General features: G+C 40.6%; 2 protein-coding genes across 3 annotated transcripts; both read right to left on the bottom strand.

Annotated features, from left to right (window-relative positions):
* Positions 1 to 2,827: 2,827 nt before the first annotated feature.
* Positions 2,828 to 13,756, bottom strand: LOC146371968 (hepatic sodium/bile acid cotransporter-like). Of its 2 annotated transcripts, none has more exons than XM_084953883.1 (7): positions 10,556 to 13,756; positions 8,804 to 8,890; positions 8,167 to 8,279; positions 7,877 to 8,081; positions 4,913 to 5,091; positions 4,542 to 4,736; positions 2,828 to 3,078 (listed from the first exon to the last, which is right to left on the bottom strand). In XM_084953883.1, exons 1-7 carry the CDS (start codon positions 10,742 to 10,744, stop codon positions 3,033 to 3,035), a joined length of 1,014 nt encoding a protein of 337 aa, XP_084810009.1. In that variant the 5' UTR covers positions 10,745 to 13,756; the 3' UTR covers positions 2,828 to 3,032. The 2 variants fall into 2 exon arrangements, with proteins under 2 accessions (XP_084810009.1, XP_084810010.1); XM_084953884.1 differs by having other exon boundaries at positions 10,711 to 13,752.
* Positions 10,692 to 24,179, bottom strand: LOC146371967 (hepatic sodium/bile acid cotransporter-like). The gene is made up of 7 exons (XM_084953885.1): positions 23,865 to 24,179; positions 22,089 to 22,175; positions 21,456 to 21,568; positions 21,166 to 21,370; positions 18,193 to 18,371; positions 17,874 to 18,073; positions 10,692 to 10,780 (listed from the first exon to the last, which is right to left on the bottom strand). Exons 1-7 carry the CDS (start codon positions 24,051 to 24,053, stop codon positions 10,752 to 10,754), a joined length of 1,002 nt encoding a protein of 333 aa, XP_084810011.1. The 5' UTR covers positions 24,054 to 24,179; the 3' UTR covers positions 10,692 to 10,751.
* Positions 24,180 to 26,486: the final 2,307 nt, after the last annotated feature.

The following is a 26,486-nucleotide window of genomic DNA, read 5'->3' as shown; positions in this document are numbered from 1 at the left end:
TGGTGGCCCTGGTATGGTCAAGATGTCATGCTGGACGACACTGATGCGACCAAGGTCATTTGGGCCAGTGGAGAAGACATCACCATAGGACCTCAGCAGGCCTGCCAGTCCGCAATGGGCAACATGTGTGAAACCGGGGCTGCTCTCAGCATACAGGGTCTGCCAATGGCTTGGCACAGAAGCAGGGGCAGTGCTATCAATCTCGAGGACTGCCAAGACCCTTGGTGGGTGATTCCCCGACCCCTCCAGGACTTGCACAGGCTGAAGAACCCCAGCCACTGCACCCCACTTTAAGGTAACAGCTGTAGCCCTAGGGTTAAAGACTCTGATCGGGATGCTAGAGGGTTTGCGAGGCTGCACAACTGTGTGAGCCACCAGCACTTGGTGCTTCTCCAAGTGCTGGTGGCCCTGGCATGGCTTGTTTTGAACTGTGGCCATGGCCATGCTTACAAAGCCCACACACCCCTGCTGGTGGTGGTGTTACCATGCGAGGTGTCGGGGAAAAGTAGCCCTGAGCTGGCATTTCATAGCTGAATTGGGCAGGTTGGGGTGTACCTGGCATAATATGTAGCTTCGCTGGCTCAGTAAACTGTGGTTTTATAGGGACATTGCAGGTACAGTTCATGGCGGTGAATGGCTGGCTGCATGAGGGGGATGTAATAATCCAAGAAAGGTGATCATGTGTGCCATGCTGTCCCACTGTAAGTGGTGTAGATGTAATATTTCCAGGGCCTTCACAATCTGAGTACTGAAACTGCTTAAACTCGCTACACACTGCATTCTGCTTTGCTACTGGTGTTAAGAAAGGGTTGGTGTGAGTTGAAGCTGGCGGGGTGAGATGCCATGCAGCTTCAAATCCTGTCATATTGGCTGCTGCTACGCTTGCCACTGACGTTAGTTCCATGCCTGTGATGAAGGGGTTGTCACTACAGATCTTATTGTTTCTGTCAGTAGCACGGTCCATATTAACTTTGCCACTTTATGGGCATTTCGACAAAAATGGGTTGCTAATGTTATTGAAGTGCATTACCTTGTCGTCCCCTTCAACATCTCCCGGCGCCCCCATTCTCTCTGCTGTCTGAGAAAAAACAAAGTTTGCTCTCCTTCTCTCTTGGCACTTTGCAGAGTTTAATCCTGGAAAAGAGCCCCTAGTGTTGCCTCACCAGGTCCATGGCACCAAACCGTAGTAAGAAGACCTCTGGCTGTTACTTCGGGTTTCGTGACTGGCTCGTAGCCGGTAACAAGCTTACTGCACAGGTCAACTTTGCTATTGAAGAGACAGAAGGAGGCGTAGGAAAACTGCTTCACCGGAACTTTATTTTCTTCCAAGGCGTAAACACCGTGTACAGTGGGCTCCAACAATTTACTCAGAACGAGCATCGCACACACCTCGGGCTGCTGTGGGAGTTGTTATATTCCCTTTTTAATGCCTTTATTTTCTGTTTCTTCCGTAGCTACTCGTGATCCCCTTGTTTTCCTCTCTCCCTCACTCAGACACACACCTCCAGGAGCAGTCCCACACATCCTTCCACAGCCTTCATTAAAGGGCTATACCTGTAACACGAGGAACCCTGCTCGACAACGCCAAATTGTTATGGAAATTTTAACAATGACCTGCAACAAACCAGGTGAGCGTTTTGAAATGGTTTAATAACATATTGCAATATGGAGAGAAACATCCTAGCCAAAACACTAGGATCATCTCTGAATTGTGGCCACCGCCCTTACATCTTATATACCCTATCACAGACACTCTTACACAAAGAACATTGAACAGAACATCATATATCTCTACACCTTCAGCCAAGCTCATCCTTGCCCCTCTCCCACTGTAAGAAAAGTTACGACCACCCGTCACCTCCCTAAGAGCATGATGTCTGGAGATCTTCAAGGGGTTTTTAAATGTTGCTCACATGCTGTGTGCACATAAATTGCAAATGTCTGTTTCTGTTGAAGTAAACGAAAACACAAACACAATACAAACACAGCACAGCAAAGCTTCATTAAAGTGTTAAGACTGATGTCTGGAGTGTGCTGAAGGTGAGAACTGCACGCCTAAACCTAGAAGTCTGTCTGCAGAAAGCAGAAAAAGAAGAAATGACCAAAGTCCTCCAGATGATTTTCAAGAAATGAACAGCTGCAGTTTAAACATGAGAAATATGTTTACAGATGTATATAATGCTATGTTTACCTATTGGGCCACGTTCTTCGTTTTTCTCTGTGTCATAAAATCAATTCCTTTCATGTTGTCACTCCTTACTCCTTTTGTCTGTTTCAAATGACACATGGAAGCTTCTGTTTGTGCAGAAGTGCCATCTAATGCACAGGTGAGTTAAGCATCTTGAGAAGTGCTAAAGAAGCTCCTCCTCTTGGAAATACTTTCATGAAAATAAATGAGTAAATAAAAGGAAAAATATTAACTATTACTCAATAAGCTCCTCTAAATCAATAAATTTGTTTCCTTGCTCACCCCCTGTTTGTGTACACCCACTCTGTGGACAGATACCTGTACTCCACCACATCATCATGCTCTCCCGTCTGAAGTTGATCACTGTCTGTCTGATCTTTTTTTACATTAAGAAGCAGATGATTCCTCACAGACCACTCCACATATTTATCCAACTATTTATCCGGGAAACTTTTGATGCTTCTTTTAGATGCTTCCATAGCTTCTCTCTCAGTGATAATGTTGGTACTTGGTGGACAAGATCTTGGAAAAAGTACATTTATGTACATAATGAATTTATTTTAAGCGAAAATGTTGTGTTTGTATGACATAGGAAAAAGAGACTTCTCTAATTTTTCAAAAATTTATTTAAAACTGGATTTTCTTTTCACTGGTGCTTTGTAACTGAAGTTACTGAAACATTAACAGGTTTCATAACAATATGGTATAATAATCAAGAAATACAGTTGCACATTTTTCTGTTTGTTCAGTAAGCTGTATGATTTTGTTTCCTTCGTCTGGATCCCCTTTGGTGTAACAGTGCACACTAATAGAGAAATATATGAGTGGTAATTGACATCACACATCAGACTCTTTCAGATCCTCTCCAGTGGCCGCAGGCTGGTAAGGCTCTGTGGGTCAGATAAGCAGATGCATTAACACAAACTAAGATTTGACACAAAAGTTGCTCAACCTGTGGTTAGATGTAAAATCCTAAGATTTGGTAAACAAAACACAATCACAAAGTTATTCTTTGATGGAGTGTTTTGGCGCCGTTTTGCCATTTTTTTGTGTGTAGAATGGAAAACAAGAACAGGCAGCAGAGACTCTTAGCCAGAAACCTTTTTGTGGGCTCATTGGTGCTTGCAGTTTGTTACGACTCAGGTCATAATCTTGTGTATTGTTTTCGCTCATCCACACCTGATGGTGGAATTGTTCATTTTCTCTGCCTCTTTTTTTCTGCTGCTTCAACCACAGACTGTGTGTTTAGTAATGTACTATGTGTTCAAGTTCCTGTGTCTAGAATAACTAGGTAAACTAGGTCTTCCTCCACTCCAACCCAACCAATCGCTGCAGATAGCTGCCGCTCCCTGAGCCGGCTGGAGGTTTCTCCCTGTTAAACAAGAGTTTTTCCTTCCCACTGTGGCCAAGTGCTTCCTAATAGGAGGGTCGTTTGATTGTTGGGGGTTTTCTCTATTGAAAAAACTCAGAATTCAAGACCTTAATATAATATATTAGTACTTAACTCCCTTGAGGCATCTACTGTTATGATTTGGCTCTATATAAATAAAATTGAATTGAACTCAATTAAACTATTTCAGAGTGCCAGATGTTAATAATAATTACTAACTAATTATTAAATCCAGAATGTATTTAAAAAATGAGCATTTAACTGTGCTGTTAACTGAGGCTCAAGCGTACTTGAGCATTTAATACCATCTGACATTTATTGTGTGTTCGTCTCAGGTCAGAGTGGTGCATTGGTTAGCACTGTTGCCACATGTTGAGGCAGATGTGAGGCGCATAATGCTTTCGGTGATCAATGAGACCACTTAAATGACTAGCAATCAAAGCAAATACAGTATTAATAATGAAAATATATAGAATAAATTACACTGTATCTAACGTGGCACCTTTTTAAAAAGGTCAGTTTGGGTACCAGTACATGAGTATAATATTGCCATTAGTGGTTCAAGACTGGTCACCATAACCTACAACATGAAAGGGAACAACAAGAGTACCTTAGAAGGTATCGCCCAATTTACAAGCCCATAAAGGTACAATAAAGAATATATCTGTATTTTTCTGCTCTATACTTTGTGTAGTGCTAAAAGTACTGTTTCTTCAAACACAAAATTTAAAAATGTTTAATCTAATATATTTGAAATATGGCAACTTCAGTAATACAAAGCCCCCAATCTGAGATGCTGCAACCTGGATGTAGTTCAGTGAGTTAACCCACACTTTATCAATTCACAGTTGAATTTTTGTGAAATAATGATCAGCCAGACATCTGTAAACTCTTGTTTTTTTATCTTGTGTAATAAAAGGCCTGTGGTAAAATGTAACCTCTGAAACCTGCTGTCACTCTTACCTTTTTCTCTTGAACCTTTGGTAGCACCAAAACAGCATGATGATCATCGCCGCCTCGAACAACTGAAACACAAAGTAGACTCCCGGGAATAGATACAGAGGACCCACCACTTCGCTAGGGAAGGCTACCTTCAATATGGTGGAGCACAGCGGGGCATTCTGACAGCCTGTTTCCATGGAAACGGTCCTCCGCTCCCTGAAGGCAAGGAAGGATTATTTACAAGTCATATCTATCTACCTGCCTGTGTGTCTGTCTCTCTCTCTCTATACATATATATATAGAGAGAGATCTATCTATATATTTTTCCAAACCTCATAGGATCATTAATGTCGATAATATCGATCAATGACTGAATTAAGCAAATAACCTACCTGTGGCTGAGTCTGAAGATTGAAGAGAAGACATAGCCAAAGCAGTAGCCTATCAAAGGCATGAGACCAGCGATGGCCAAGAGTGAAGGAGACAGCAGAGTCAGGATGTAGCGTCCGTTTGCAATAGTGGTTAAGATCAAGGTCACCACAGTAAAAATCAGCAAGATAATGATGCCTACCTAACAACAGCAACAAGAGAGGGAATAAATCAGTGTTTGACTTCTCTTTTGGTTCTATGTTGCTCAAAAAATTAAAGGAACACTTTTCAGAGTATAGCATCAAGTAAATGAAACTTCTGGGATATTGATCTGGTCAGTTAAGTAGCAGAGGGGGTTGTTAATCAGTTTTAGTGGCTCGGATGTTGATGAAATCAACAACAAGACAACACTCAAAACAGAAATGGAGGCCATTGGGATTTTTCCAACTTCATCATTTCTGACTGTTGTCAATTCAACTCAACTCAAGTTGAATTGAGGCAACTCAAGGCACTTTATATTGTAAGGTAAAGACCCTACAATGATACATTGAAAACAAAGAAAACCCCAATAATCATATGACCCCTATGAGCAATCGCTTTGGCCACAGAGGAAAGTAAAAACTCCCTTTTAACAGGAAGAATCCTCCGGCAAAACCAGGCTCACTGGGGGGTGGCCATCTGCTGTGACCAGTTCGGATTGAGAGGAGGAAAACAGGACAAAGTCACAAGCCATCGATTAATAATAACCAATGATTAAATGCTGAGTGGTGTATAAACACATAGTGAGTAAAGAAGAAACACTTCATCAGAAGCCCCAACATCCTAGACCTATTGCAGCATAACTAAGGGAGGATTCGGGATCACCTGATCCAGCCCTAACTATAAGCTTTGTCAAAAAGTTTTAAGCTTAATCTTAAAAAATAGAGAGGGTGTCCGTCTCCCGAATCCAAACTGGGAGTTGGTTTCACAGAAGAGGCAACAGCCTGACAGCTGAAGGCTCTGCCTCCCATTCTACTTTTAAATACTCTGGGAACCACAACTAAGCCTGCAGTCTGAGAGCAGAAGTTCTCTATTAAGGTGAAATGGTATTACGAAGTCTTAAAAATCGATTCAAGATTTAAGACCTTGTATGTGATGAGGAGGATTTTAAATCCTCTTTTTTTATTGAGCCAGAAAATATTTTTCCTGGCTGATGGTGAGTGAGACACCATTTCCTCTCCAGCCTACAAGTTATCTTTTTTAAGATGCCCGTTTGAAAGTTATACCGGGGAGTCAAGTACTTCCTATTTGAGTCTTTTTTTTTGTCCAGAGGAGCTAGAGTGTTGTACGGAGTGAAGATGTAAAATTATTAAAAATATAATGACCTCTGTGGGAGTAGCGTTCAGGTAGCTTCCCCTGCTCTACCTGTATCTGCTCCTTTGTGCAAGGAGGAACGGGATGAGCATTGTCAGAGCCCTATAAAATTGTGTGAATGTCTCTTTCATAAGGGTGGCCTGAGGGCCAGATGTCCTCTAGTGGGCCCTCTTGTCACGGTACTGGGCCATGAGGCCCAGGGTTTAAGTTCTAATGCATATTTTTTGTATCCACATGTGTAGTTTAATGCATCTAGTTGTTTTCTAGTTTGCAGTTTAGTCCTGGGTTTCTTAGTCCCTTTTATCATCTCTCCCTGGTCCGTGTGTCTACCTGTCATGTTTCATGTCTGTGGTTAGGTTAAGTTCATGTTCTATCTCCATGTCTATGTCTCTGTGTTTCCTGTTTTATTTTGAAAGAGTATGGTGTTCTTTGTTCATTGTAGTTAGTGTTACTCTCCCCTGTATTGTCATTATGTTTCCTTCTAGTCAGCTGTGTTCTCATGTGTCTCCACTTCCCCTGATCACCTCATGTGTGTATTTAAGTCCTCAGTCTTCATTTGTTCGTGGCCGCGTCGTCTGTTCAACTTCCCCCATGTTACGCCAGGTTTCAGGACTCCGTGCTGGTCATGTTGCTTACGTGTATAGTTCTTTGTTGTTCCAGCACAGAGTCCTGTTCATAGTAGTCTCCCATATGCATCGTTCTCACCCTGTCTTCGCTTTTCCTGCTGTCTGAGTTTAGTGTCAGTTCTTCGTTTTCCCAGTTCAGCTTCTAGTTTAGTTTTGCCTCTGTGCTTTCTGTTGTTTGCCACGTTAATCAGCCCAAATAAAGGCTCGCTTTTCGTTTCAAGTTCAGTACTGTCTCCTCGTCTATGTCTGCACCTGGAACCTCACACTCCCACACACGGTCCGCCCGCCGCAGACCGTGACACCTCTGCTCATTCCCTGACACTGTGGAGCCTCATTTGGCATTTGCCATGGAATGCCAGAATTGGCAGGTCCACCCTGTGCTTTTCACAGATGAGAGCAGGTGGGTCAGTGATGGTTTGCGGGGGTTTATCAAAGGAACGCAGAGACCTCTACAGGCTAGGCAACAGCACTCTGACTACCATTAGGTATCTGTTTGAGATCCTTAGACAAGCTGCAAACTACAATGAAATTTCAGCAAAATGCACTAACCTTTTACATATTTTTTTTTCTTCGATTTTCGGGTGTCTTTGAATTCACCTCTCTGTAGGTTAATGATTCTCGTTTCCATCAGATGGAATTTCTTCATTCCTAACACATTACCCATTTAACATTATTATAGATATTCAGCATGCTTTTTTCTTTGGAGATCTGATGTGTGTCCAAAGTGTCCAAAGCCTTACGAATTATCAAGTCTCAGGAATTGTATCAGTTCACAGATTGATGTCTAGAGTTATTCAGTTTCTCTGTCTGTCAAGTGAAAAAAAATCAGTAAATCCTAATATTTAAGATGATAGAATCCACAGGTTTTCTGTTGTCTTTTGTTTTTTGTTAAACAACATAACAAATATCAGTTATTAAAGTCTTTATTTGCCATCCCTGCACCAACTGATTAATCAACACTGTTAATCAGTTCTAGTGATCTGTCTGACCTTCATTCTCTTCACAAACCTTTGTGACCCTCTTCGAATACTGCGGCCTGTAGGTGTTGATGAGGATGCCGATGCCACACGGGACAAGGGTCAAGACCAGCGATAAGATGATTTGAACATATGGGACAGCGTTCTGCACGCTGGGGAAACCCTGGCAGTAGATGTAGAGCAGGAGAGGCATCATACCCATAGCCAACAAAGTGGAGCAGGAAGTCATCACGATGCTGAAGGGAAAGACAAGGGTTATGATCACCTCAAATTACATTTTTAATATAAATGTATTACAAGAATATAACTTCCCATGTGTACCTGAGGTTCATGTCCCCCTTTAGTGCCAGAGTCAATGTGTTGGAGTTCTGTCCTCCAGGACAGCAGCCACAGACCAGAACAGTCACAGCTGTTATATCACTCAACTGGAACCCCTGTAACACAAAATCACAATAACCTCTTACAGGATGCCAGTAACAAGGTTTAACAGTGATACAAGTGCTGATCTGGTGTCAGTTATATACTGGTACAGCAACACAAATTCAATTATATTGGGCCACTATGTATTATAGGGTGAAGAACGAGAGTACTAAATGACACTGGAAAGAGAAATCAGATTTCCCTCATATTAGCTTCTCTTCATTGGTTCCCTGTTAAATTCAGAGTTGAATTTAAAATGATTTTCCTCACATAAAAAAATCATGAATAATCAGGCCCCCTTATATCATAAAGATCTTTATTACCCAAAATGAGAGCCCTTGTGAAGTATGCCGACAGCATGGGAAAAGAAAATGCTTTCTTTTTTTTTTTAAATTGATTTGTTTCAATATTAATCTTCTTTCTGGTTAAGTCAGTTTATGTAGTTTTCTCATTTTTATTATGAATCTCTTCAAAAATTTTGTGGGGAACTAACTTTATATGTAGTATTATTTCTAATCTTATTTAACGTAATACCAACCTTAGCCAAGCAAAAGGCTGTAAGAGGCATGATCACATACTGGGACACAACTGCAATAGCCACCCCCTTAGGTTTCATGAGGTGATACTGGAAACAGAAGAAGGTAGAAAACTGATCAGAAATAATATCACTGGATATATAAACACACTTCAAAACGTTAAAAAGTTCATTTCAATTCAAAAAGGTAAACTTTCAGTTTTCTGTATTCATAGCAATAAATATTATTCCGAAATCCTGTATCTGTAAATATTTGAAGATTTTATTCCAGTTTGAGTAAAAATAATCAGTCCTTCCTTCCTTCCTTCCTTCCATTTCCTGATGCTTATCCAGGTTCAGGTCATGGGGCAGCAGTCGGAGCAGAGAAGCATAGTCTTGCCTCACTCTTGCCACCTATTCCGGCTCACTCAGGTGACACCTTGCCATTTCAAAGGCAGTACTGAATAAGTATTGAACACTTTACCAATTTGCTAAGTGAATATATTTCTAAAGGTGGTACTGACATCATTTCAAAGGCAGATGTCACTAACAACCCATCCAATCCACACATGCAAAGAAATTTAAACCAGGCATATCCATAACTAACAGAGTTTCCTTGGATCTGTGTTTGGGACGTCCACCCTTGTTTTATCGTCATCATCCTGGTAGATGACAGCAGATTTTCATCAAGAATGTCCCGGTACATTTTTCCATTCATCCTTCCTTCAATTATATGAAGCATGCCAATGCCATATGCTGAAAAATACCCCCACTCCATGATGTTCCCACCTTCAAACTTCACTGTCGGTATGGTGATTTTAGGGTAATGTGCAGTGCCTTTTGACCTCCAAACATGGTGTGCATTACGGCATCCAAACAGTTCTGTTTTGGTCTTACCAAATTATATTCCCCCGGTATTTCACAGATGTGTCTAAATTTTTTTCAGCAAGCTTTGAACATATTTCAAAATGCTTTCTCTTCAGCAATGGAGTCTTGCTTCATGAGCATGCTTACAGAATATGGCGGTTTAATGCATTACTTATTGTTTTCTTTGAAACAATCGTACCTGCTGAGTCCAGGTCTTTCTGTCCTTGACTCTTGGACTTGAACTCTTCTGATGTTTCTTTTCTCTCGTCTGTCTGGTAGCACCTGGTCATATCCATTTTATGGTGAAATTATGTTCTTTCCACTTCCAAATTATGGCCCCAAAAGTGCTACACTGGAACCTTCGCTAGTTTAGACATTTATCTGTAACTAATGCCATCACTATGTTTTGCAACAATAAGGCTGCGAAGGTCTTGAGAAATCTTGTTGGTTTTACCCTTCATCAGATGTTTCTTGTGTGACACCTTGGTAATGAGACACCTTTTTATAGGCTCAGTTGGGACTGAAACTGCTGAAATTAATTTGCATTAAGCGGCAGGATTGCTTTCTATTTACTGATTTCAGCTGGCGTCATGACTTTCCACAGCTTTTAGCACCTCCTTTTCTTCATGTTTATGTGTTTACAACTTTTATCCCTGTGTCATTTCTCATGAATGGATTGCATGGTTTGCTGCCGACATGTGAGAATTTCACATTAACCATATTTACTTATTTTATCCTTTTTATCTAAACATGGCCAGCAATTCCTTGCAGGAACTGGAATGTGTTGTCAGGCATAAGGACATCCTCGAAAATCCTGCTTACGTGTAATTTTTTCAAGCTTTGTCACAATGCTTTTTTGCATATACACAAACCACATATACATTCGCATTCACTGCTGATCTTAGTCACCTTGATCTTAGACACCTCCATGGTGCATCCAAGTGAAACCATGGTGATGATGATTATGATTATAACCACTACTGAAATGGCATCATTAAGAGCAGAGTTCACAGCAGGTCGGTAAACCCAGGTGGTGTTTGCAACCGTCACATTGCACCACAAACCTTGTTGAGAGGTCAGGTTTGCTGTGTTGTTCATGGTGCCTTCAAATCAGAAGAAACACGAGGTTCTGAGCTATGAGTGAAAAAACAAAAGTGGAGAAGAAGAAGGAGAGACAGCACAGTAAGAGTTAAGCAGAATACCAGCATCTTTGTTTGTTTACATTCTGTGTTCAGATTAAGTTTTGTCCTTAAACTTTGTGAAGAAAACTTCTCTAGCAGGAAGTTCACACTCTGTCTTATTGAGGTATCCTTATGATACAGATTCTGAGCTGTGGTAAGATAATTTTCAGATGCAGTTTGTTAAGCTGTATTTAAGTAATAGAACCTAAAGAAGCCAATAAATTGCTGAAATAAATGCAGAAAATTCATGTATATGTACTTTTGTTTGTTATGCTTGGTTTAATGTTCTGTCAAATCTGTCATATGTTACAGCACTGTAGTAAAGACTATTCAATACAGAGAATGTTTTCACTTTAATTTGTCCAAAAATAAATAAATAAATAAAGCCACTTTAAAATCTCTGTGCGCTCTCTGTAAGAGTGTCACACCTGAATGCCCTCTAAGAACTTTGTGTTCAAATTGATCGAGTTTAAAGTTTAACAGCTGACACTTTGGGGATGAAACAACAACTGCAACAGTACACTCTGGACTACTTAAAACACATCTCATACTAGGATTAACTGGTTTCTGAAGCACTGGTCTTCTGCCTTTCTCTCAGGACCTGTGTTGTGTTTTGCCGTGATCATTTTTCTTACTCAAACACCCCATTTTACATCAGCATGCACAGAGACTGAAGCAGGAAGCCCATGTTAATAAACAAGGTTGATAAGTAGGGGTTTTATGGATAGCACTTTATAATACGGCTCACAACTAAGGGGGAAATTCCCCTGTAATTAAATGGAATTTCAAAGTGTTACATTTAAAATTATAATGTAATTGCACTTAAATACTTAAACGTAGGCAGACCAGAATAAAGGGTTTATGTTTTTACATGAACAAGGAAATAATAATACTGTAAGTAAACTTAAGTCGTGCTTAAGTAATTTGAAGTATTCTCTAATTTCATGGTAATTTTGCAGAAAAACAAACAATATTTTCCTATCTTACTCTAAAAATCTGTTGTATTTTCCAGGGTGTTGGTCATATTATGAAATGCATAATTTGACCTTTTACATCATTTTTTTAACATCTGTATTTAATACTCACTACACTGATGTGCATGAGATTGAGGACTGCTTTCCCTTAACAAAGTTTAAGAAGAACTTAATACCAACAAAATTTGCAGGCTTATGACCTTATAATGATGGAGCCAAGTCTAATTTAATTTGTTTGTTTGTTTTTTACAATCACTGTTCACAAAGGAGGGTCTCCTTTCCTGTAAGAAACCAGCAATGTTACTCTGCTCCATTATACAGCCCACATCTCGGAAATTCTAACGCATTTACAAGTTGAAACAAGAACTGTAAGATGGAGGGATTTTCCACAAAATTAACAAGACATTATGCAATACTTAAAATTACTTACAGTATAGTTTGTCTCCTATCCCTGAGACTACCCAGAATTTAGACACCACTTAAAATTAATTGCACTACAAGAACTTTGCCAGCTTTGAAAATCACAGTTACATGTGCTGCAAACTGTCAAAATTTGAAATGCCTCCAAGTTCTTTTGGAACGTCTTTCAAGACATATATGGTGCTGTAAACTCAGATTTTGCTTCCCAATGTAAAGATAAGATTACCAGATAAGATAACCTTTGTTAGTCCCATTTGTTAGAAGACGACTACATGATAGATTATGTAAGGTTGGCTGTGTCAAAATGATCATGCGGAACAAGCTGATGTTTCAGTAAAAGTAATTTTAGGAATGGCGCTGAGTTAATTTAAGCTAGAAACAGAACATGTCCTGCAGGAATTTAATTCAAGTGATTTAAAAGTTCACTTTCTTCTCCATTTCTAACATACATACATACATACGGTGCAAATACAGTGAATCTTTTCTTGACTTTTAACACTTGGGTACAACATGTTTAACTAACTAACTAATTAAGTAATTAACTAAACAATGCATATTCCTCACTGGAAGCTACTTAAATCTGGTTAACCTGTGCACTACTGAGAAACAACACGCAGCATTTAATTGTTTCAAATTGCGCACTCCTTTGTCCACATGCTGTGTGCACACAAATTGCTTTCACAAGATTGCACATGTGTGTTTTCTGTTCATTTTGTGCTGTATGAAAAAAAAACTACAGCCCACCAATGCTTCATAAAAAAGTCAAGACTGACTTCTGGAGTTTGCTGCAGGTGAGAATTGCACACCTAAACCTAATAGCTATTCTGCAGAAAGCAGAAAAAAATGAGGAAAAAACTCACGATGATTTTCAAGAAATAAACAGATAACAGATATGTTTACAGGTGTATTCAATGCTTGGTTTACCTTTTAGGTCAGATTCTTCCTTTGCTCTGCTCTCGTCTCTTTGTCATAAAATAAACTCATTTTGTGTTGCCACTCCTTTTATATGATTCAAATGACACATGGAGGCCTCTGGTTGTCCAGAGGTGCCATCTAGTGCACAGCTGACTTCAGCACCTACAGAGGAGATCATCCTCCTCCAAATAAAACTAAAATAAAATAGAATATTATATTACAATAGCACTACAAGACACTTTATTTTAGTTTTTAAATAATGTCTCATCTATTTAGAAGTAATATTTTCATCTCAGAACATATATGTTGTTCCGACCACAAGTAATCTACATATTGTGTTTGGTGTCTGTACAGCTGGAGTGGTTTGTGTGTGTGCTGTGCTTGGATATTATATGTGAAGTCATGAGTGGAAATCACGATCAATTGAAAGCTCCCGAAAGACCAGAGCGGCTTGTTGTTGGTTGTGTTCGAGTCCATGTACTTACCCCCAAACCTCTCATTTTTGTCCATTCTTTTTTTTTTATTTGTCTCAGAGATAAATTAAATGTATGATTCAAGGAGTAAATCAGGCCTTCAAGGCCTTCAAGCCCAATTTTGTCACCACTATTTACTGTGTTTTTATTAATAAATTGTGACATCCTCTGCAAAATGTCATATATACATATATATCAGCTTTTGTTTGTTTTTTATTTATAAACAAAATTGTGACAAATATCTTGTATGTTGCTGGTCCATCCCATCCATCCATTCATCTTCTTCCACTTCTCTGGGACCGGGTTGCGGGGGCAGCAGCCACAGGAAAGCCCAGACCTCCCTCTCCCCAGCCACCTCCCAGCTTGTCCGGCAGAACAAGGCGTTCTCAGGCCAGCTGAGAGATATAATCTCTCCAGCGTGTCCTGGGTCTGCCCCGGGGGCCTCCTCCCGGTGGGACATGCCTGGAACACTGCGCCCAGGAGGCATCCTTCTCAGATGCACAAACCACCTCAACTGGTGCCTTTTGATGTGGAAGAGTTGCTGCTCTACTCTGAGCCCCTCCCTGATGGCTGAACTTCTCGCCCTATCTCTAAAGCCAGCAAAGGCTGCTATGGTCAGTCTGGACAGTGAATGGCCTACCCAGCAATGGCCTACTGTCTGAAGTGGGAAGTGAATGCCACAACTACTAGAACCTCTCGCCTGGTCGTGCAGTAGTTTTGTTCGGTAGCTGACAGCCACCTGCTCCAATAAGTCAGGATCTGCTCTTCGCCCCCTGGCACTTGGAAAAGGATTGCTCCGATCCAACAATCGCTGGCATCAGTGTCGAGGAACAAGTCACCCTGGTCCAGAGAGTAACCCAGGACAGGGGCTGCTGTAACGCCGCTGTGACGGTCCGCTGTGCGGGCCCGCTGTGCAGGCCATTCCGTCACTTGTTGAATCTGTGGAAATACCTCCAGCAGAGATGATTTGGCCGAGATAGGCAACCTGCTCCCGGAACAGGCAGCATTTAGATGGCTTCAGTTGTAGGTTGGCTCCACGCAATCTGATGAACGCTTGCTCGAGCCAATTCAGCATCTGGGTGCTAACCTGACCCAGGACAATGATGTCATCAAGGTACATTAAACACGTCTCCCAGTGCAGCCCAGCCAGGACTCTGTCCATAAGCCTTTGGAATGTGGCCGGTGCATTGCATGGCCTAAAAGGCATCACAATCCACTAGAACAATCCCTTATGGGTACAAATGCAGCTGGTTTTTGTACCCGTAAAGGTATCTTATCTTATCTTATCTTATCTTATCTTATCTTTTCGGGCTCTGGAGGCCATCTCTACCTGCCAGTATCCTGATGTCAGGTCTACTGTACTGAAGTACTTGGCAGTAGAAAGCGTGTCAAGGGTATCCTGGATGCGTGGCAGGGGTTAAGCGTCTTTAAGAGTTCGCTCATTTAGTGGTCTATAGTCCACACACAGTTGGGGACTCTGATCTTTCTTTTTCACCATCACAATTGGAACAGCCCAGCTGCTATTGCTAGGCTGAGCTGACCCAGCATCCAGGCTCTGCTGTACTTGCTGGTCGGCCGCTATTTGTTTGTCTCATGCCATCCTGCATGGCGAGTGCTTAACTGGTGGCCCTGGTATGGTCAAGATGTCATGCTGGACGACACTGATGCGACCAAGGTCATTTTAGCCAGTGGAGAAGACGTCACCATAGGACCTCAGCAGGCCTGCCAGTCCGCAATGGGCAACGTGTGTGAAACCGGGGCTGCTCTCAGCATACAGGGTCTGCCAATGGCTTGGCACAGAAGCAGGGGCAGTGCTATCAATCTCGAGGACTGCCAAGACCCTTGGTGGGTGATTCCCCGACCCCTCCAGGACTTGCACAGGCTGAAGAACCCCAGCCACTGCACCCCACTTTAAGGTAACAGCTGTAGCCCTAGGGTTAAAGACTCTGATCGGGATGCTAGAGGGTTTGCGAGGCTGCACATCTGTGTGAGCCACCACCACTTGATGCTTCTCCAAGTGCTGGTGGCCCTGGCATGGCTTGTTTTGAACTGTAGCCATGGCCATGCTTACAAAGCCCACACACCCCTGCTGGTGGTTGTGTTACCATGCGAGGTGTCGGGGAAAAGTAGCCCTGAGCTGGCATTTCATAGCTGAATTGGGCAGGTTGGGGTGTACCTGGCATAATATGTAGCTTCGCTGGCTCAGTAAACTGTGGTTTTATAGGGACATTGCAGGTACAGTTCATGGCGGTGAATGGCTGGCTGCATGAGGGGGATGTAATAATCCAAGAAAGGTGATCATGTGTGCCATGCTGTCCCACTGCAAGTGGTGTAGATGTAATATTTCCAGGGCCTTCACAGTCTGAGTACTGAAACTGCTTAAACTCGCTACACACTGCATTCTGCTTTGCTACTGGTGTTAAGAAAGGGTTGGTGTGAGTTGAAGGTGGCGGGGTGAGATGCCATGCAGCTTCAAATCCTGTCATATTGGCTGCTGCTACGCTTTCCACTGACGTTAGTTCCATGCCTGTGATGAAGGGGTTGCCACTACAGATCTTATTGTTTCTGTCAGTAGCACGGTCCATATTAACTTTGCCACTTCATGGGCATTCCGACAAAAATGGGTTGCTAATGTTATTGAAGTGCATTACCTTGTCGTCCCCTTCAGCATCTCCCGGCGCCCCCATTCTCTCTGCTGTCTGAGAAAAAAAAGTTTGCTCTCCTTCTCTCTTGGCACTTTGCAGAGTTTAATCCTGGAAAAGAGCCCCTAGTGTTGCTTCACCAGGTCCATGGCCCCAAACCATAGTAAGAAGACCTCTGGCTGTTACTTCGGGTTCCGTGACTGGCTCGTAGCCGGTAACAAGCTTACTGCACAGGTCAACTTTGCTATTGAAGAGACAGAAGGAGGCGTAGGAAAACTGCTTCACCGGCACTTTATTTTCTTCCAAGGTGTAAACACCGTGTACAGTGGGCTCCAACAATTTACTCAGAACGAGCATCGCACACACCTCGGGCTGCTGTGGGAGTTGTTATATTCCCTTTTTAATGCCTTTATTTTCTGTTTCTTCCGTAGCTACTCGTGATCCCCTTGTTTTCTTCTCTCCCTCACTCAGACACAATTGTGGCCACCGCCCTTACATCTTATATACCCTATCACAGACACTCTTACACAAAGAACATTGAACAGAACATCATATATCTCTATACCTTCAGCCAAGCTCATCCTTGCCCCTCTCCCACTGTAAGAAAAGTTGCGACCACCCGTCACCTCCCTAAGAGCATGATGTCTGGAGATCTTCAAGGGGTTTTTAAATGTTGCTCACATGCTGTGTGCACATAAATTGCAAATGTCTGTTTCTGTTGAAGTAAACAAAAACACAAACACACTACAAACACAGCACAACAAAGTGTCATTCATTAAAGTGTCAAGACTGATGTCTGGAGTGTGCTGAAGGTGAGAACTGCACGCCTAAACCTAGAAGTCTGTCTGCAGAAAGCAGAAAAAGAAGAAATGACCAAAATCCTCCAGATGATTTTCAAGAAATGAACAGCTGCAGTTTAAACATGAGAAATATGTTTACAGGTGTATATAATGCTATGTTTACCTATTGGGCCACGTTCTTCGCTTTTCTCTGTGTCATAAAATCAATTCCTTTCATGTTGTCACTCCTTACTCCTTTTGTCTGTTTCAAATGACACATGGAAGCTTCTGGTTGTGCAGAAGTGCCATCTAATGCACAGGTGAGTTAAGCATCTTGAGAAGTGCTAAAGAAGCTCCTCCTCTTGGAAATACTTTCATGAAAATAAATGAGTAAATAAAAGGAAAAATATTAACTATTACTCAATAAGCTCCTCTAAATCAATAAATTTGTTTCCTTGCTCACCCCCTGTTTGTGTACACCCACTCTGTGGACAGATACCTGTACTCCACCACATCATCATGCTCTCCCGTCTGAAGTTGATCACTGTCTGTCTGATCTTTTTTTACATTAAGAAGCAGATGTTTCCTCACAGACCACTCCACATATTTATCCAACTATTTAGCCGGGAAACTTTTGATGCTTCTTTTAGATGCTTCCATAGCTTCTCTCTCAGTGATAATGTTGGTACTTGGTGGACAAGATCTTGGAAAAAGTACATTTATGTACATAATGAATTTATTTTAAGCGAAAATGTTGTGTTTGTATGTTTGTTTGTTTTTTTATCTTGTGTAATAAAAGGCCTGTGGTAAAATGTAACCTCTGAAACCTGCTGTCACTCTTACCTTTCTCTTTTCTCTTGAACCTTTGGTAGCACCAAAACAGCATGATGATCATCGCCGCCTCGAACAACTGAAACACAAAGTAGACTCCCGGGAATAGATACAGAGGACCCACCACTTCGCTAGGGAAGGCTACCTTCAATATGGTGGAGCACAGCGGGGCATTCTGACAGCCTGTTTCCATGGAAACGGTCCTCCGCTCCCTGAAGGCAAGGAAGGATTATTCACAAGTCGAGAGATCTATCTACATATTTTTCCAAACCTCATAGGATCATCAATGTTGATAATACCGATCAATGACTGAATTAAGCAAATAACCTACCTGTGGCTGAGTCTGAAGATTGAAGAGAAGACATAGCCAAAGCAGTAGCCTATCAAAGGCATGAGACCAGCGATGGCCAAGAGTGAAGGAGACAGCAGAGTCAGGATGTAGCGTCCGTTTGCAATAGTGGTTAAGATCAAGGTCACCACAGTAAAAATCAGCAAGATAATGATGCCTACCTAACAACAGCAACAAGAGAGGGAATAAATCAGTGTTTGACTTCTCTTTTGGTTCTATGTTGCTCAAAAAATTAAAGGAACACTTTTCAGAGTATAGCATCAATTAAATTAAACTTCTGGGATATTGATCTGGTCAGTTAAGTAGCAGAGGGGGTTGTTAATCAGTTTTAGTGGCTCGGATGTTGATGAAATCAACAACAAGACAACACTCAAAACAGAAATGGAGGCCATTGGGATTTTTCCAACCTCATCATTTCTGACTGTTGTCAATTCAACTCAACTCAAGTTGAATTGAGGCAACTCAAGGCACTTTATATTGTAAGGTAAAGACCCTACAATAATACATTGAAAACAAAGAAAACCCCAATAATCATATGACCCCTATGAGCAATCGCTTTGGCCACAGAGGAAAGTAAAAACTCCCTTTTAACAGGAAGAAACCTCCGGCAAAACCAGGCTCACTGGGGGGTGGCCATCTGCTGTGACCAGTTCGGATTGAGAGGAGGAAAACAGGACAAAGTCACAAGCCATCGATTAATAATAACCAATGATTAAATGCTGAGTGGTGTATAAACACATAGTGAGTAAAGAAGAAACACTTCATCAGAAGCCCCAACATCCTAGACCTATTGCAGCATAACTAAGGGAGGATTCGGGATCACCTGATCCAGCCCTAACTATAAGCTTTGTCAAAAAGTTTTAAGCTTAATCTTAAAAAATAGAGAGGGTGTCCGTCTCCCGAATCCAAACTGGGAGTTGGTTTCACAGAAGAGGCAACAGCCTGACAGCTGAAGGCTCTGCCTCCCATTCTACTTTTAAATACTCTGGGAACCACAACTAAGCCTGCAGTCTGAGAGCAGAAGTTCTCTATTAAGGTGAAATGGTATTATGAAGTCTTAAAAATCGATTCAAGATTTAAGACCTTGTATGTGATGAGGAGGATTTTAAATCCTCTTTTTTTATTGAGCCAGAAAATATTTTTCCTGGCTGATCCTGTAAATGAGTGAGACACCATTTCCTCTCCAGCCTACGAGTTATCTTTTTTAAGATGCCCGTTTGAAAGTTATACCAGGGAGTCAAGTACTTCCTATTTGAGTCTTTTTTTTTCCAGAGGAGCTAGAGTGTTGTACGGAGTGAAGATGTAAAATTATTAAAAATATAATGACCTCTGTGGGAGTAGCGTTCAGGTAGCTTCCCCTGCTCTACCTGTATCTGCTCCTTTGTGCAAGGAGGAACGGGATGAGCATTGTCAGAGCCCTATAAAATTGTGTGAATGTCTCTTTCATAAGGGTGGCCTGAGGGCCAGACGTCCTCTATTGGGCCCTCTTGTCACGGTACTGGGCCATGAGGCCCAGGGTTTAAGTTCTAATGCATATTTTTTGTATCCACATGTGTAGTTTAACGCATCTAGTTGTTTTCTAGTTTGCAGTTTAGTCCTGGGTTTCTTAGTCCCTTTTATCATCTCTCCCTGGTCCGTGTGTCTACCTGTCATGTTTCATGTCTGTGGTTAGGTTAAGTTCATGTTCTATCTCCATGTCTATGTCTCTGTGTTTCCTGTTTTATTTTGAAAGAGTATGGTGTTCTTTGTTCATTGTAGTTAGTGTTAGTGTTACTCTCCCCTGTATTGTCATTATGTTTCCTTCTAGTCAGCTGTGTTCTCATGTGTCTCCACTTCCCCTGATCACCTCATGTGTGTATTTAAGTCCTCAGTCTTCCTTTGTTCGTGGCCGCGTCGTCTGTTCAACTTCCCCCATGTTACGCCAGGTTTCAGGACTCTGTGCTGGTCATGTTGCTTACGTGTATAGTTCTTTGTTGTTCCAGCACAGAGTCCTGTTCATAGTAGTCTCCCATATGCATCGTTGTCACCCTGTCTTCGCTTTCCCTGCTGTCTGAGTTTAGTGTCAGTTCTTAGTTTTCCCAGTTCAGCTTCTAGTTTAGTTTTGCCTCTGTGCTTTCTGTTGTTTGCCACGTTAATCAGCCCAAATAAAGGCTCGCTTTTCGTTTCAAGTTCAGTACTGTCTCCTCGTCTATGTCTGCACCTGGAACCTCACACTCCCACACACGGTCCGCCCGCCGCAGACCGTGACACCTCTGCTCATTCCCTGACACTGTGGAGCCTCATTTGGCATTTGCCATGGAATGCCAGAATTGGCAGGTCCACCCTGTGCTTTTCACAGATGAGAGCAGGTGGGTCAGTGATGGTTTGCGGGGGTTTATCAAAGGAACGCAGAGACCTCTACAGGCTAGGCAACAGCACTCTGACTACCATTAGGTATCTGTTTGAGATCCTTAGACAAGCTGCAAACTACAATGAAATTTCAGCAAAATGCACTAACCTTTTACATATTTTTTTTCTTTGATTTTCGGGTATCTTTGAATTCACCTCTCTGTAGGTTAATGATTCTCGTTTCCATCAGATGGAATTTCTTCATTCCTAACACATTACCCATTTAACATTATTATAGATATTCAGCATGCTTTTTTCTTTGGAGATCTGATGTGTGTCCAAAGTGTCCAAAGCCTTATGAATTATCAAGTCTCAGGAATTGTATCAGTTCACAGATTGATGTCTAGAGTTATTCAGTTTCTCTGTCTGTCAAGTGAAAAAAAATCAGTAAATCCTAATATTCAAGATGATAGAATCCACAGGTTTTCTGTTGTCTTTTGTTTTTTGTTAAACAACATAACAAATATCAGTTATTAAAGTCTTTATTTGCCATCCCTGCACCAACTGATTAATCAACACTGTTAATCAGTTCTAGTGATCTGTCTGACCTTCATTCTCTTCACAAACCTTTGTGACCCTCTTCGAATACTGCGGCCTGTAGGTGTTGATGAGGATGCCGATGCCACACGGGACAAGGGTCAAGACCAGCGATAAGATGATTTGAACATATGGGACAGCGTTCTGCACGCTGGGGAAACCCTGGCAGTAGATGTAGAGCAGGAGAGGCATCATACCCATAGCCAACAAAGTGGAGCAGGAAGTCATCACGATGCTGAAGGGAAAGACAAGGGTTATGATCACCTCAAATTACATTTTTAATATAAATGTATTACAAGAATATAACTTCCCATGTGTACCTGAGGTTCATGTCCCCCTTTAGTGCCAGAGTCAATGTGTTGGAGTTCTGTCCTCCAGGACAGCAGCCACAGACCAGAACAGTCACAGCTGTTATATCCCTCAACTGGAACCCCTGTAACACAAAATCACAATAACCTCTTACAGGATGCCAGTAACAAGGTTTAACAGTGATACAAGTGCTGATCTGGTGTCAGTTATATACTGGTACAGCAACACAAATTCAATTATATTGGGCCACTATGTATTATAGGGTGAAGAACAAGAGTACTAAATGACACTGGAAAGAGAAATCAGATTTCCCTCATATTAGCTTCTCTTCATTGGTTCCCTGTTAAATTCAGAGTTGAATTTAAAATGATTTTCCTCACATAAAAAAATCATGAATAATCAGGCCCCCTTATATCATAAAGATCTTTATTACCCAAAATGAGAGCTCTTGTGAAGTATCCCGACAGCATGGAAAAAGAAAATGCCTTTTTTTTTTTAATTGATTTGTTTTAATATTAATCTTCTTTCTGGTTAAGTCAGTTTATATAGTTTTCTCATTTTTATTATGAATCTCTTCAAAAATTTTGTGGGGAACTAACTTCATATGAAGTATTATTTCTAATCTTATTTAACGTAATACCAACCTTAGCCAAGCAAAAGGCTGTAAGAGGCATGATCACATACTGGGACACAACTGCAATAGCCACCCCCTTAGGTTTCATGAGGTGATACTGGAAACAGAAGAAGGTAGAAAACTGATCAGAAATAATATCACTGGATATATAAACACACTTCAAAATGTTAAAAAGTTCATTTCAATTCAAAAAGGTAAACTTTCAGTTTTCTGTATTCATAGCAATAAGTATTATTCCGAAATCCTGTATCTGTAAATATTTGAAGATTTTATTCCAGTTTGAGTAAAAATAATCAGTCCTTCCTTCCTTCCTTCCTTCCTTCCTTCCTTCCTTCCTTCCTTCCATTTCCTGATGCTTATCCAGGTTCAGGTCATGGGGCAGCAGTCGGAGCAGAGAAGCATAGTCTTGCCTCACTCTTGCCACCTATTCCGGCTCACTCAGGTGACACCTTGCCATTTCAAAGGCAGTATTGAATAAGTATTGAACACTTTACCAATTTGCTAAGTGAATATATTTCTAAAGGTGGTACTGACATCATTTCAAAGGCAGATGTCACTAACAACCCATCCAATCCACACATGCAAAGAAATTTAAACCAGGCATATCCATAACTAACAGAGTTTCCTTGGATCTGTGTTTGGGACGTCCACCCTTGTTTTATCGTCATCATCCTGGTAGATGACAGCAGATTTTCATCAAGAATGTCCCGGTACATTTTTCCATTCATCCTTCCTTCAATTATATGAAGCATGCCAATGCCATATGCTGAAAAATACCCCCACTCCATGATGTTCCCACCTTCAAACTTCACTGTCGGTATGGTGATTTTAGGGTAATGTGCAGTGCCTTTTGACCTCCAAACATGGTGTGCATTACGGCATCCAAAGAGTTCTGTTTTGGTCTGACCAAATTATATTCCCCCGGTATTTCACAGATGTGTCTAAATTTTTTTCAGCAAGCTTTGAACATATTTCAAAATGCTTTCTCTTCAGCAATGGAGTCTTGCTTCATGAGCATGCTTACAGACTATGGCGGTTTAATGCATTACTTATTGTTTTCTTTGAAACAATCGTACCTGCTGAGTCCAGGTCTTTCTGTCCTTGACTCTTGGACTTGAACTCTTCTGATGTTTCTTTTCTCTCGTCTGTCTGGTAGCACCTGGTCATATCCATTTTATGGTGAAATTATGTTCTTTCCACTTCCAAATTATGGCCCCAAAAGTGCTACACTGGAACCTTCGCTAGTTTAGACATTTATCTGTAACTAATGCCATCACTATGTTTTGCAACAATAAGGCTGCGAAGGTCTTGAGAAATCTTGTTGGTTTTACCCTTCATCAGATGTTTCTTGTGTGACACCTTGGTAATGAGACACCTTTTTATAGGCTCAGTTGGGACTGAAACTGCGGAAATTAGTTTGCATTAAGCGGCAGGATTGCTTTCTATTTACTGATTTCAGCTGGCGTCATGACTTTCCACAGCTTTTAGCACCTCCTTTTCTTCATGTTTATGTGTTTACAACTTTTATCCCTGTGTCATTTCTCATGAATGGATTGCATGGTTTGCTGCCGACATGTGAGAATTTCACATTAACCATATTTACTTATTTTATCCTTTTTATCTAAACATGGCCAGCAATTCCTTGCAGGAACTGGAATGTGTTGTCAGGCATAAGGACATCCTCGAAAATCCTGCTTACGTGTAATTTTTTCAAGCTTTGTCACAATGCTTTTTTGCATATACACAAACCACATATACATTCGCATTCACTGCTGATCTTAGTCACCTTGATCTTAGACACCTCCATGGTGCATCCAAGTGAAACCATGGTGATGATGATTATGATTATAACCACTACTGAAATGGCATCATTAAGAGCAGAGTTCACAGCAGGTCGGTAAACCCAGGTGGTGTTTGCAACCGTCACATTGCACCACAAACCTTGTTGAGAGGTCAGGTTTGCTGTGTTGTTCATGGTGCCTTCAAATCAGAAGAAACACGAGGTTCTGAGCTATGAGTGAAAAAACAAAAGTGGAGAAGAAGAAGGAGAGACAGCACAGTAAGAGTTAAGCAGAATACCAGCATCTTTGTTTGTTTACATTCTGTGTTCAGATTAAGTCCGTCCTTAAACTTTGTGAAGAAAACTTCTCTAGCAGGAAGTTCACACTCTGTCTTATTGAGGTATCCTTACGATACAGATTCTGAGCTGTGGTAAGATAATTTTCAGATGCAGTTTGTTAAGCTGTATTTAAGTAATAGAACCTAAAGAAGCCAATAAATTGCTGAAATAAATGCAGAAAATTCATGTATATGTACTTTTGTTTGTTATGCTTGGTTTAATGTTCTGTCAAATCTGTCATATGTTACAGCATTGTAGTAAAGACTATTCAATACAGAGAATGATTTCACTTTAATTTGTCCAAAAATAAATAAATAAATAAATAAAGCCACTTTAAAATCTCTGTGCGCTCTCTGTAAGAGTGTCACAACGGAATGCCCTCTAAGAAATTGATCGAGTTTAAAGTTTAACAGCTGACATTTTGGGCATGAAACAACAACTGTAACAGTACACTCTGGACTACTTAAAACACATCTCATACTAGGATTAACTGGTTTCTGAAGCACTGGTCTTCTGCCTTTCTCTCAGGACCTGTGTTGTGTTTTGCCGTGATCATTTTTCTTACTCAAACACCCCGTTTTACATCAGCATGCACAGAGACTGAAGCAGGAAGCCCGTGTTAATAAACAAGGTTGATAATTAGGGGTTTTATGGATAGCACTTTATAATACGGCTCGCAACTAAGGGGGAAATTCCCCTGTAATTAAATTAAATTCCAATGTTACATTTAAAATTATAATGTAATTGCACTTAAATACTTAAACGTAGGCAGACTAGAATAAAGAGTTTATGTTTTTACAGGAACAAGGAAATAATAATACTGTAAGTAAACTTAATTCGTGCATAAGTAATTTGAAGTATTCTCTAATTTCATGGTAATTTTGCAGAAAACCAAACAATATTTTCCTATCTTACTCTAAAAATATGTTGTATTTTCAATATGGCATTGGCCATATTATAAAATGGATTAATTTTGCCTTTTTACATCTTTATTTAATATTCATTACATTGATATGCATGTGATAAGGACTCCTTTCCCTTACCAACTTTTAAGAAAAAATAAGTCTAATTTAACTCAATGTTTTTTACAATCACTGTTCAAACATAACCTTCAAAATAAGGGTCTCATTTTCTGCAAAATACCAGCAAGTTAAGGAAGGTTGATCTGCTTCATAATACAGCCCACATCTCAAAAAGTACAGAGCATTTACACAAGAAATTATGCAGTACTTACAGTATAAGTATTTGTCTTTCCTGTAAAAGCCTGACTTGTTACTCCATTATTGTAGCATTCCTACTTTATTCCACTGTCATTTCAAATACAAGAAGCGAAGAAGAATAATGATAGATTATGTGAGTTTGGCTATGTGAAAATGTTCAAGAAAAGAAGTCAAGATGGAACAAGGTGATGTTTTAGTAAAATTAATTTTAGGAGTTAATTTAGGCTAAAAACAGAACATGAGGTTTATTAAAGTCATTTAAAAGCCCACTTTGTTCACTATTTCTAACTAATCATATGCATGCAGTGTAAATACAGTGAACTTTTATTTGACTGTTTAACACATTTAACTAATGCTTAACTAAACAAAGCATATTGCTCTGCATTTTCAAGAAATAAACAGTTGACAGATATGTTTACAGCTGTATTCAGTGCTTGCTTTACCTTTTAGGCCAGATTCTTCCTTTGCTCTGCGCTCGTCTCTTTGTCAAAACATCAGTTCCTTTTGTGTTGCCACTCCTTTTATCTCTTCAGGCCTCTGGTGGTTCCATCTAGTGCACTGCTGACTTCAGCACCTAGAGAGAAGACCATCCTCCTCCACATAAAGAAAAAAATGAACTAGAGTAGCACTACAAGACACTTTATTTTAGTTTTCAAATACTGCCCCATCTATTCAAAAGTAATTTATTCATCTCACAGCATGTAATAATAATAACTTTATTTATAAAGTGCTTTCAGACAAAGTGCTGTACAACTATTTGAAACTAAAGAGATAAATAAAATAAAAGCGATACATAGCAATACAAGTAAAAAACAGTAAAAATTTAAAAACTAAAAGCCATAGAATTAAGACAGGGTAGGGTGTTCCAACCCCAAGTAATCTTCATATTATGTTTGGTATCTGGACAACTGGAGAGGTTTGTGTGCATGCTGTGCTTGGATATTATATGTGGACATCATCCAAGGAGATGTAGTTCATGCAGTGGAAAAATGGCGACATCCTCTCAGATAGAACACACTGCAGTTCAGAGGGGAATATTTTGACAAGGAGTGATAAGTTACAGATTTTC

Source organism: Perissodus microlepis, chromosome 15 (genome assembly GCF_051167445.1).
Source record: "Perissodus microlepis isolate ML-2025 ecotype Zambia chromosome 15, ASM5116744v1, whole genome shotgun sequence".
In the NCBI taxonomy this organism is placed as follows: Eukaryota; Metazoa; Chordata; class Actinopteri; order Cichliformes; family Cichlidae; genus Perissodus; species Perissodus microlepis.
The sequence above is the reverse complement of the archived record's forward strand: the minus strand, read 5'-3'. Positions and strand labels throughout refer to the sequence as shown.

Coding starts and splice junctions, on each gene's coding strand:
- LOC146371968 (XM_084953883.1), bottom strand. CDS start 10,744: ATGAACAACACAGCAAACCTGACCTCTCAACAAGGTTTGTGGTGCAAT. Junction 8,082..8,166: donor AAGGGGGACATGAACCTCAG/GTACACATGGGA, acceptor CTTTCCCTTCAG/CATCGTGATGACTTCCTGCT. Junction 4,737..4,912: donor ATCTTCAGACTCAGCCACAG/GTAGGTTATTTG, acceptor CCTTGCCTTCAG/GGAGCGGAGGACCGTTTCCA.
- LOC146371967 (XM_084953885.1), bottom strand. CDS start 24,053: ATGAACAACACAGCAAACCTGACCTCTCAACAAGGTTTGTGGTGCAAT. Junction 22,176..23,864: donor TGGAGGTGTCTAAGATCAAG/GTGACTAAGATC, acceptor TTCTGTTTCCAG/TATCACCTCATGAAACCTAA. Junction 10,781..17,873: donor GTTCAAGAGAAAAGAGAAAG/GTAAGAGTGACA, acceptor TTTCACTCATAG/CTCAGAACCTCGTGTTTCTT.